Genomic DNA, 10,262 nt, shown 5'->3' with positions numbered 1-10,262 from the left:
ACCATACAGACCTGTGCCTGTTCCCCCATAACCACCAACACCTCCATAACTGCCAACTCCAGCGCCAGAATCATAAGCACCAAAGCCAGCGCTAGAATCATAGCCACCAACGCCAGCGCCCGAATCATAACCTCTACCATAACCAGTAGCACCACCATATCTCCCATAGCTTTCAGATGGTCCATCATAACCACCTAAACCGTAACCTCTACCAAGGCCCCCTCCATAACGACCAGAAAACCCTACAGAAGACTCACTTCGATAAGATCCTATAGGCATGCTTCCATACCCTCCATATCCACCATCGAACTCACTCACACCATATCCACCGTAACCCCTCGCTCTACTTCCAGAACCTCTTCCATACCTGTAAGCACCAGACTCAGCGCCGCGACCTGCAGCACCGCCATAATGCTGATCTTTAAACCCTCTCCCAAAACCAGGTCTAGAATTGCTATAGTGCTTCGTGGGTGGGGGTGGTGCAGGTGCACTTCCAGGCTTCTTTGGTTCAGCTTTCTTGATTTCTACCTGTAAGAACATGTATTTAAACCTACGATTAGCAACATTATCGTCAGAAAGTACACTAGAACTTTTAACAAGGTTAATCTCATAAACATTCTCACTGATCAGATAAAATCCTCACAATCCAACAAGAAAACCAAACTACAGAGGCATGTTTTAGTAGTTCTGCTTTATAGAAGACCTTCTAAAGAATCCCTATAGAGTATCTTCCACAGAAACACTTCAAGTTTGCCACTATTTAGTTTTCAAGCACAAGAGCATTTTGGTGAGTCACCTAGATGAAGAATAAAGGTGCAGATAATGGCATACAGCAGGTTAACATGGATTACAGTGTAAAACTACATATATGGACTTCATTTTCTGCTATCAGTCTACTTAAGACTTAATTTGGTTGAAATATTAACATTCAATAGTCTAAAATAAACTAGAAGTTAAATCAGTTTAGCCTGATCAGAATTCTGCTAAAATTGATTCATTTACTACTAGTCAAAGCATTGTCTTTGCACCTAATGGGCTTGTCTCATCATACTAGCTTTTTCATTTAAGAAGTTGAATAATGCTTGGCTTCATTCAGACTGGACACATGGTGCGGATCCATCATTGCCGAAGATACAGTTAGTTTTAGGGAAACAACTGGGCTGCTAAGGAAGACCCGAGTCAAAGATTAAGGCTCACATGTAAATCAATTAGTACAGTAGACTTGAATCAAATTAAGTGTTTCCAAACCAAGTTAATTAAGACATGAAGCAATCTCTGAAATATCTTGGCAAGCTTAAGATTAGAGGTTTTCAGATAATCATAAACAAAATGTTTGTTGATTGATCCGCCAAAAGTTTCTTTTTCTGAACTTCAATTAGTATGACTTATGATTGTCACTACAATAGATTGAAGAAACATAATTTGCTTGATAAGACATACTTTACAACCTGAAAAGATACAAATTAGGGAGAGAAAAAAAAAGGATACTAGACTCTCTAACTAACCTGGGCTCCAGCAAACTCAATCCTGTTGCCCTTAGTCAAGAGCTCATCGACAGCCTTTTCACTATTAAATGCGATAAAACCAAAACCACGGGAACGGCCTGAAGTATGATCCCGCATGATCTGATGCTCTTCAATTTCACCAAATTTTGAAAAGAAATTCCTAAATTCATCTGACACAGATCCACCCATCAAATTAGTTTACATGCCCCAATGCTAAAAGATGATAATGGACAAGAAAAACAACAAATGGCTTACCCTCATTTATTGATGTCGGGATGCCACCAACAAAAATCTTCTTGGTCTTGAAATCCTTTCCAGATATTGCTCCTTTGGGTATCGTTCTCTTGATTTCCACCTAGAACAATTTAAATGAAGATGTTAACGTTGCTTCATAAGGTACATTCTATAAGTGTTGAGTACATTCTTAATGGCAATTGTAAATAACTCATTGTTCATGTTTGATTGTCATACACTAATAATATGCATAATGGCATCCCAAGGGTCATTATTGAGTACGAATTTACTTGCCACCTTCAACCTTAAAGATCACCTTCCGCTTAAATCGTAGGCAGACAAGAAAATTTTTGCCCGCCAGAAGTTAGTAAGATATGCCAAAGTTCTAACAAAGTATATTTATTTTTCAATATTAAAATTTTACTCCCAATTGTGTGAACACTGTTTTCATTTATTAAATTTATCTCATAAATAAGTGTCTCAAATAAATATTTTGCTTCAACTTGTACTCCAATTTTATATAAACTGGAGAGCGTGATACCACTACTTATTCCATATCATACATGAACAGTAGCAAGCAAACAAGCCAAAAATTCTCAAGAACTCAATGGGATCATGTCAAACATTAGGGGAAAAAACAATTGAAAAAAAAAACAATTGATCAAAAGCATGAAAAAAGGAGAAACTCAAAGGGAACAAGGAAAATAGAAACCAAATGACATTTAAAGTTGAAAAGGATTAAAATAAAGCCTATATCAATCTTACAAGCAACTTGTTTGTGGTTTTTACTTGCATCATCTTGTGAAGCAACTTTGCAAACAAGAATCCCAAATTAGCCTATTCATCTCTCCATGTTGGTTGCAAGTAATCTGCTTCTCAACACTTCTACAATCATCTTAGATCTGAATCCTAAATAATCTGATTTAATTTGAATGCAAAGATAATGATGAAATCAAAAATTTTTATATGTTATATATGGAAGATTTTTTAGCATTTACACTTGAAACCTTCATCCACATCCATGTATTAGAGAAGACAAAACTAATTTGTTGACGATGGGTTTTAATCTATGTCCAAATATAACAGAAGCTTAATACTATTTAGTTAACATGATACTTTTAGTGGATGGAATTGGCCAAAATGCAAAATCCCATTGGGATGAAAAAATATATATCGTGAATTGCAAGCTTAACACATTTAGGATTGAATAACTTCCTGAAATTTGATGGCACAAGCACATAAGGCTTCTGAAGCACCTTTAATAAGCATGTATATAAGGTTCTTTAAGCTCGTCAACGAGGTGAAAATATTGTGAAAAGTGAAAACAGATGCAGTGTTTCTAAAGGCGCAGCAAGGCGCGCACTTCGGCGTAGCGGCATAGTGCCCTGCAGCAGGTGCGGGGCACTACACTTGCGTCGAGCGCGCCAGGGGAGCGCCCCGCAACACCTACCGCTTTTGACAAGGCACGGCTTGAATAACATGTAAGAATCCCACTTTTATTGAGCGGGTTATTGGGTATAAACCCGCTTCCCACTTAACCCGATTTCTTTGTTAGGGTTTTGTCGCTCCTCTCACTCCCGAATCCTGATTTCTTTGTTAGGGTTTTTCGGTCTCCACTTAGCAGCAACAAAGCATCGACAGCTAGCAGCGACGGCCAGGAGGTACGTTCTCCCGATCGCTGTTTTTCTGCTCTTTCTTTTTTTCTTTTCGTTTTCGCATTTTCTTTTTTTTTCTTTTCTTTTCTCCTCAACAAGCAGGTACGTTCTGCGTTCTCTTTCCTTTTCTTTTCTTTTTGTTTTTGCGTTCTCTTTCTCTACTCCTCAGCAATGTTCTTTTCCTTTTCTTTTCTGTTCTTTTTTTTCTTTTTGTTTTGTGTTCTCTTAATTAAGGACAGCGATGAACTAATTTCTTTTTTCTTTTCTGATGTTTTAAAATCTGAGTTTTTAGTTGTTGACTGTTTAAGTGTAAACTGTTAATTAAGTTTACTCTTCTAAGCTTGATGTTTTAAAATGTGAGGTTTTATTCTTAACTAACTTACAAAGAGAGATTTAATGTTTACTAACTTACTCTTCCTAGCTGTTAGTTCTTAATTTAATTTTTTTTTATTTTTATCGCTCTTGATTGTTAACTGTTTTTTTCTTTGGCTTAATATTAAAGAGTGGTTGTTAGGACAGTTCGGTGAAGGTGAAAATGCAGAGAATGACTTGGTGCAGGGCGAGGACAACCTTACATATGGTGTTGTAGGAGATGCGATGGGAGCTGAAGAAGATGATGCTATATATTTAAGATCGACTAGTAGGTTTCGAGGATCTTTGAATGGTATTGGATCAACGTCAAGGAGGGAGCTAGTTTCCGAGTCAGAAGATGAAGAGGAGTTTAATGATGAGTAGACTGAAGAGGAGGATATTCCCTTTGAAGGGGATGATGATAATGTTAATGAGGATGATTAGAGTCGTTACGTTATTATTTTGCTACTTATTTGCTTTGTTTTATTAGATTGCTTGCTTTGCTTTTATGTTAGTGAACTCCTTAAGTGTTCTAGCTGCTTAGTTGCTTTGTTTTGATGGACAACTTGATTTGCTTCAATGATTAAAACTTTATCTTGTGATTTGGTAGTATATATTTTATTTATCTTAAGTCCTTGACATTTTCTATGTGAAATTTCACAAATATATTTTTTCATCTTGTATATCTTCAAAAAAATTTGTGGTCAGGAGTGCGCTCGAGCAAATAGCACTAACTTTTAATTAAAAATAGATAATATAAGGTGTAAGAATAAAATTAAAAAAATAAAAAATGAAGAGACTGCATAGACCAAACAAATAAGAAATCAAAAACTACCAAACAAATAAGAAATCAAAAACTACCAAACAAATAAGAAATAAAAAACTTAACACTAGACATCAACAAGATAAAAAGATACTACACACTGTGAAAATCGACGTAGGAACCAAAGAAACCAAAAAATATATATCATAAAAACAGGGGTTTTACAAGCTTTACGTTTTTAATGACAAACGTAACTCACTTACTTCTATTAACTGGTTTATCATTTATATTATGGTTACTGCCGCTACAGTATGAAATCCTTGTGATCCTCATAGTATTGAGGAGGGATTTTTTTTTGGGGGGGAGGGGGGGTGTTGTATACCCTCAGAGATAATGTATTATTAGAAAATTTTCTCTCTAATAAATACTACATAAGGATGGGTAGGCATCAAGAAGATGCAAAAGCTGAGTAGATATAACAAGCAAAAGTTTCGGTTTACTATGTTTTTCATTGTTCATCCAGTCAATAAAGCATTATAAGGAAACAAATATATATTACATGTTTTCGTTCCATGTAAGACATAATGACCATTATGAGAGTGTCAAAGACCATGTACCCATACAGGTCATGAATCAGAATTGATCAGGTCTTATACACTAATGACTCATTGCATCATGGTTATGAATGTTTCTGTTTGCCCAATGAGAAAGTGTATTATCTTTTAGTTTCTATGTTTTTCCTAAAGAACAGATAAGTCATGGCCGCAATAGTCATTTCAAAGCGCTTAATTTTAATGAGACATGAGGTTTCATCCTCAAAGAAACAAGGATTTCGAATATTAACAAAAATTTTATATATTTACACTTTCATTTTTATATGAAATGTTTATTCACCTGCTTTCCCTCGAATTTGTGAGTGTCCGTAATGACTGCATCAACTACAGACGGGTCTTCGTAAGTAATGAATCCGAACCCACGGGGATGCCCCGTCCCTCGATGCTTCATTATCACCGAATCCACTATCTTCCCGTACCTCTCAAAATGACCCTTGAAAGCCTCTGCAGCATCAGTCAATTGAGGTAAAACAATAATAATCAGTCTAAGATTATAATTCCATTTAAAAATCTAGTGTCAACCAAGCTTATATCCAGAGAATTTATATGCAGATAAACTAGCAGTACGCGCTTCTAAAATTTTACACTTTTTAGCAAGCTAGATGCTCATCTTTCGGTAACTACAAACATCGATATTAGCTCTGGCATTGATATAACTTAATTCAATCTGAAAATTAAACCAGAATAAGAAAAAACAAGAAACTGAACGAAAATCCCACAAAATTGGTCAAGATTCAACCTTTTTGGGCATATTCTAGCAATCTCTAAATCTTGAGCCTAACCTGTATCTAAAAAGGAAAAGCGCACAAAACCCTAAAAAGACCGAACTAGGGCAAAGAGCAAACTAACCATCGGTAGTATCTTTGGGCAGCCCCCCAACGAAAATCTTCCTAGAAAACCAAATAAATGAACCCCGAATTAGGACCTAAAAACTAAATACAAGAAACAAAAATCAAACAATAGAAATAAAAATACCCGGGGCTAGCGCCTTCGATCGAAGGCTTATTAGAGGCTGAGGGAGCTTCATTATCCCCCTCCCCATTGTTCTGAGCTTCTTCCTCTTCTTTCATCTCGGATTCTTTCCCCTCTTCCTTCGTTTCTTCTTCGGCCTCCGCCGCTTCTCCGTCGGCCGCCGCCTCCTCCGCCGCCGCCGCTTGTTCTTCTTCGATCTTCATCTCTACTTCTGATGAGGTGTTGTTTTCTTTCGAGTCCATTGAGGTTGAGCTAGGGTTAGGGTTTTTGTTTTTTCCCTTTTTCGCCTTCTTCTATCGGCTGCGTTTCGATTTGTGGAGTATGTATAGAAGAAAAGGAGAGGAGACGACGATAGCGATCGACCAGATATCGGATGCCCTAAAACTTAGCGGCTATGGTATTATATAGAGTTTGGGCGTTAACGGGTCGGATCCGGGTTTATGAGATCCGGTTTCAATATAGTAAAGGCCCGTTGAGATGCACTGAGCTCGCTGCCAATGGGGGCCCATCACACGATAGAGCTCGAAATATCTAAATTTGACACCATTTTCGGGTATGGATCCTAAATGATGCTAAACACATATGGATAAATCCTACCGAGATCAATCTAACACATGGCCTCTGATGCTTCAATAATTTTCATAATTTATGTTAAGTAAGATAAATACACAAAAGCTTATCTATAACTTTAGTGGGTGGGTACGGTGGGCAAATGGGTTTAGGTGGAATCAACATCTGTAATTTAGCTCGCCCGCTAGGCACTTTCTCTCAGATGAGAGTTTACTCGTATTTAAACCTTGTTCTGATTGTGTAAATTCACAAAAAAAACCTAAACTTTCTATCTCGACATTGGGGGCAAAAAAAATCTTCCTTTTTTTATCTTTAAGAGGCTCATACAACCATTAATGATGATAAGTTGCAGGATCTTTACCAACCTAGCAGAAATAGCTAAGGGGAAGAGCATCATCAATGCATCATAGGAAGAAGATGGCCCTAAGAAAAAACAAAGAATAATCGGAAAGAGTAAGATCAATGTAGAGTTGGGAACGACGACGATGAAGTTCAGGAAAATTTAAGCAGGGTCAGTTTTGAACTCTGGCTAGTCGACCGCACGCCGGTCGACCGTGGCAACATGTGCGGTCGACCGGAAACGTGCACGAGTACAGGGAGTGTTTGGATCTTTGTCTGGTCGACCGCGAATACTTCGGCGGTTGACCGCGGACCATGTAAAGAGTTTTTTTGGTTTCTGTCGTTCTGTTCGGTCTACCACGATGGTTTCGACGGTCGACCCCCTGTCGGGTTTGGGTCTGGGCTTCGTTTCCTATTCTGTTTTGTTTTGTGTTTTGATATATATTGAAACACGATTTTACGGTTTGGTTGATCAGAGAATTGAGAATATTCTGAGTACTTTGAGAGGGAGAACTTATGAGCGAGTTGTGAGATTATTGGTTAGGGTTTGTTTGAGTGTTTGAGTGATTGTAACCCTTTTGTACTCTCATCGATATGGTGAAATCTCCCTACCTCTCCCTGTGGATGTAGGCAAATTGTCGAACCATATATATCTCTGTATTTGCGATTGATTTGTCGTATTTGTTTAGATTGTGCTCGTGATTGGTTTGTTAATCTTGTCTCGTGGCTTATGGACTCGCTTGGTGTGCAAGCACGCTTCCGTAAAGGCGCACAACAAATTGGTATCAGAGCTCTAGGGTTTCAGATCTAGGGTTTTGGCGTTGGGTGGAGGAAGATTTGTAGTGGAAGTTTAGTTCTTGGAATTCTAGGCTTCGGTGAAGATAACGTTGTGGAGTTGCCTTGAAGATTTCGCTTTTCTCGTGTGGTTAGGAGATCTATTTGGAATCCAATCTAGGGTTCAGGTGGGTGACTTCTTAATTCTATCAAAGTTTGGATTTTTCTTTACAATTGGAGTCTATGAGTATGGGTGAAGAAGTTGGTCAAAGCAGCAAGACAGCGGGTACAGTTCAAGTTGATTTTCAGAACACTAAAATTAATGTGGTTAAATATAATGGCAAAATCAATTTTGGTTTGTGATTGAGCAACATACAGGATACGTTCAATGCTCAGAATTTGAAGGAGACCATCATGGTCCACGAGAGACCACCAAAATATGAAGATGTGGTATGAGAAAAGATGAATAGGAATGTTTGTGGGGTGATCAAGTCTTGTTTAGAATAGGAATTGAAGTATGATGTGATTGGAGTGACGTCTGTAATGAAGATATGGGAGATTCTTAATAATAAGTACCTTACGAAGAGTTTTGAGAACCGTTTGCACTTGCTGTGAATATTGTTCGGATTTCAGATGTACAGGGGTACCTCACTATTTTCGTCGAAAGTTGGTCTCATTATGGAACTCATTATATCTTCAGTCGATTACAACAAATTCAAAAGAAATAGTCTTTTTATAAGACTTCTCTTACACAACAAAAGGAAAATTACAACTCTCTAGAAAATAATACAGAAATCGTTTATCGATTTCTGTTTTTGTGGGACTTTGCCTGTGTCGGGGGTGCGTTAGCCCGTGGACCACCGAATCACGGATTCTGATTGAATCGTGAAGGTGTTGGAGATTCTTCCTTCGTTTAGAAGTAAGAATAGAGTCAGTGAATATCTTATCAAGGTAAGATGAACACTCTTCTCAAGATCAAGTCAAAGCTTAGATCTTAAGGAATCTCCTAATTGTTGGAAGGATATTAACTCTTGAAATTCACCCAAGCCTCTCTGCTCTGTGCGCGGAATTGCTCCAGAAATGCTCAGCCTTGGATCCCCCTTTTTGTAATCGCCATCCCACCACTTAAATACCATATTTTCTATGAGGTTAGTGGGTATCTTTTAAGTTTGTAACCGTCTCTCACGTTCTTTAACAGTGAATGGCCATGTGTCTTGGCGGTTTCTGAACTCCTCAGGACTGTCTCGCGTGCGAGACAGCAAATACTGTCTGGGCGTGCGAGACAGAAAACACTGTCTGGGCATGTGAGACAGCAAACACTGTCTGGACGTGCGAGACAGCAAACACTGTCTGAGCGTCCCAGACAGCAAACACTGTCTGGGCGTGCAAGACAGCAAACACTGTCGGGGCGTGTGAGACAGCAAACACTGTCTGGGCGTGTGAGACAACAAACACTGTCTGGGCGTCCCAGATAGCAAACACTATCTGGATGTGCGAGACAACAAACACTGTCTTGGTGTCCCAGACAACAAACACTGTCTGGGCGTCCCAGACAGCAAACACTGTCTAGGCGTCTCAGACAGCAAACACTGTTTGGATATGCGAGACAGCCAACACTTGTTTCTTGTGTTCTTTTGATCTTTGGATGATCTCCTCTTAAGCTGTATTTGGATATCTTTCAGTATTTTTTGACGCCTACAGATACCCCCTCCAAAGTATTCCAGACTTATTCTTTTATAAAGAAGTCTGGGACACTTTGGATAAGCCAGGTCTGACTTACAGTCCCTTCAATACTTGGTTGAGTAGATCATGGAGAGGGGCCCGTAAATAGCTTCAACTCTTGACCTCTTTATCTCTCAATCTATCCAGTGCTTTGTAGAATAGTTAAGATTCTTTCGGTACTACGTTTATCGCTTGACCGTTGTCGAGATCTTGAATCGAACCTGGAATTTGTACTTGTGAGTTCAGCTTTTATCACCAAATTGATACTAGATTCTTTATCACTGTATCAATCTTCATAAGAGCACAATTTATACTCATGTATTTTTTTAGAGTTTTCGGGAAGTAGTTTAACCTTGTATACCCGTTAAGAGGCCGTCAGGTTATCCTTGAGAATATTCTGAGTAATATTCTCTAGAAACATCCTGTTAAGGGTAAGGAAACAGTTTAAACTCATGTACCTATTGGAGTATCTTGGTCTCTTTTTTGTTGGTAGAGATGAACCTGATGATGGAGAGGAAGAATTTTATATTCTACCTCCTGATCTCTTTTTTGTTGGTGGAGATAAACCTGATGCGGGAGAGGAAGAAATTTATATTCTATCTCCCGCTGCAAAAGAAACTCAAAGTGGGATCTCTACGTTAAGAATCTAAAAATGCGAAATTAAGAGTAGGATCTCCACTCTGAGAATCAAGAGGATTTAGATAATCCTAACTATTTAAAGGTTTGATTATCCAATTTAAAAGAAAATTTTTCATTTATCGAG

The 10,262-nt window shown here is 38.3% G+C and overlaps 1 protein-coding gene across 1 annotated transcript in view; it reads right to left on the bottom strand.

The window, feature by feature from the left end:
- The window catches only part of LOC109838837 (heterogeneous nuclear ribonucleoprotein A1, A2/B1 homolog), a 6,601-nt gene extending 133 nt beyond the window's left edge, over positions 1-6,468 (bottom strand). The window contains exons 1-6 of the mRNA XM_020407265.1: positions 6,098-6,468; positions 5,972-6,012; positions 5,403-5,566; positions 1,761-1,860; positions 1,506-1,675; positions 3-528 (exon numbers count right to left, since the gene is read on the bottom strand). Coding sequence (XP_020262854.1) covers positions 3-528; positions 1,506-1,675; positions 1,761-1,860; positions 5,403-5,566; positions 5,972-6,012; positions 6,098-6,336 — 1,240 coding nt within the window. The 5' untranslated portion in view covers positions 6,337-6,468. The remainder of the gene's footprint in view (positions 1-2; positions 529-1,505; positions 1,676-1,760; positions 1,861-5,402; positions 5,567-5,971; positions 6,013-6,097) is intronic.

The sequence above is a fragment of the Asparagus officinalis genome, chromosome 4 (assembly GCF_001876935.1).
Source record: "Asparagus officinalis chromosome 4, Aspof.V1, whole genome shotgun sequence".
Lineage (NCBI taxonomy): Eukaryota > Viridiplantae > Streptophyta > Magnoliopsida > Asparagales > Asparagaceae > Asparagus > Asparagus officinalis.
The sequence above is the reverse complement of the archived record's forward strand: the minus strand, read 5'-3'. Positions and strand labels throughout refer to the sequence as shown.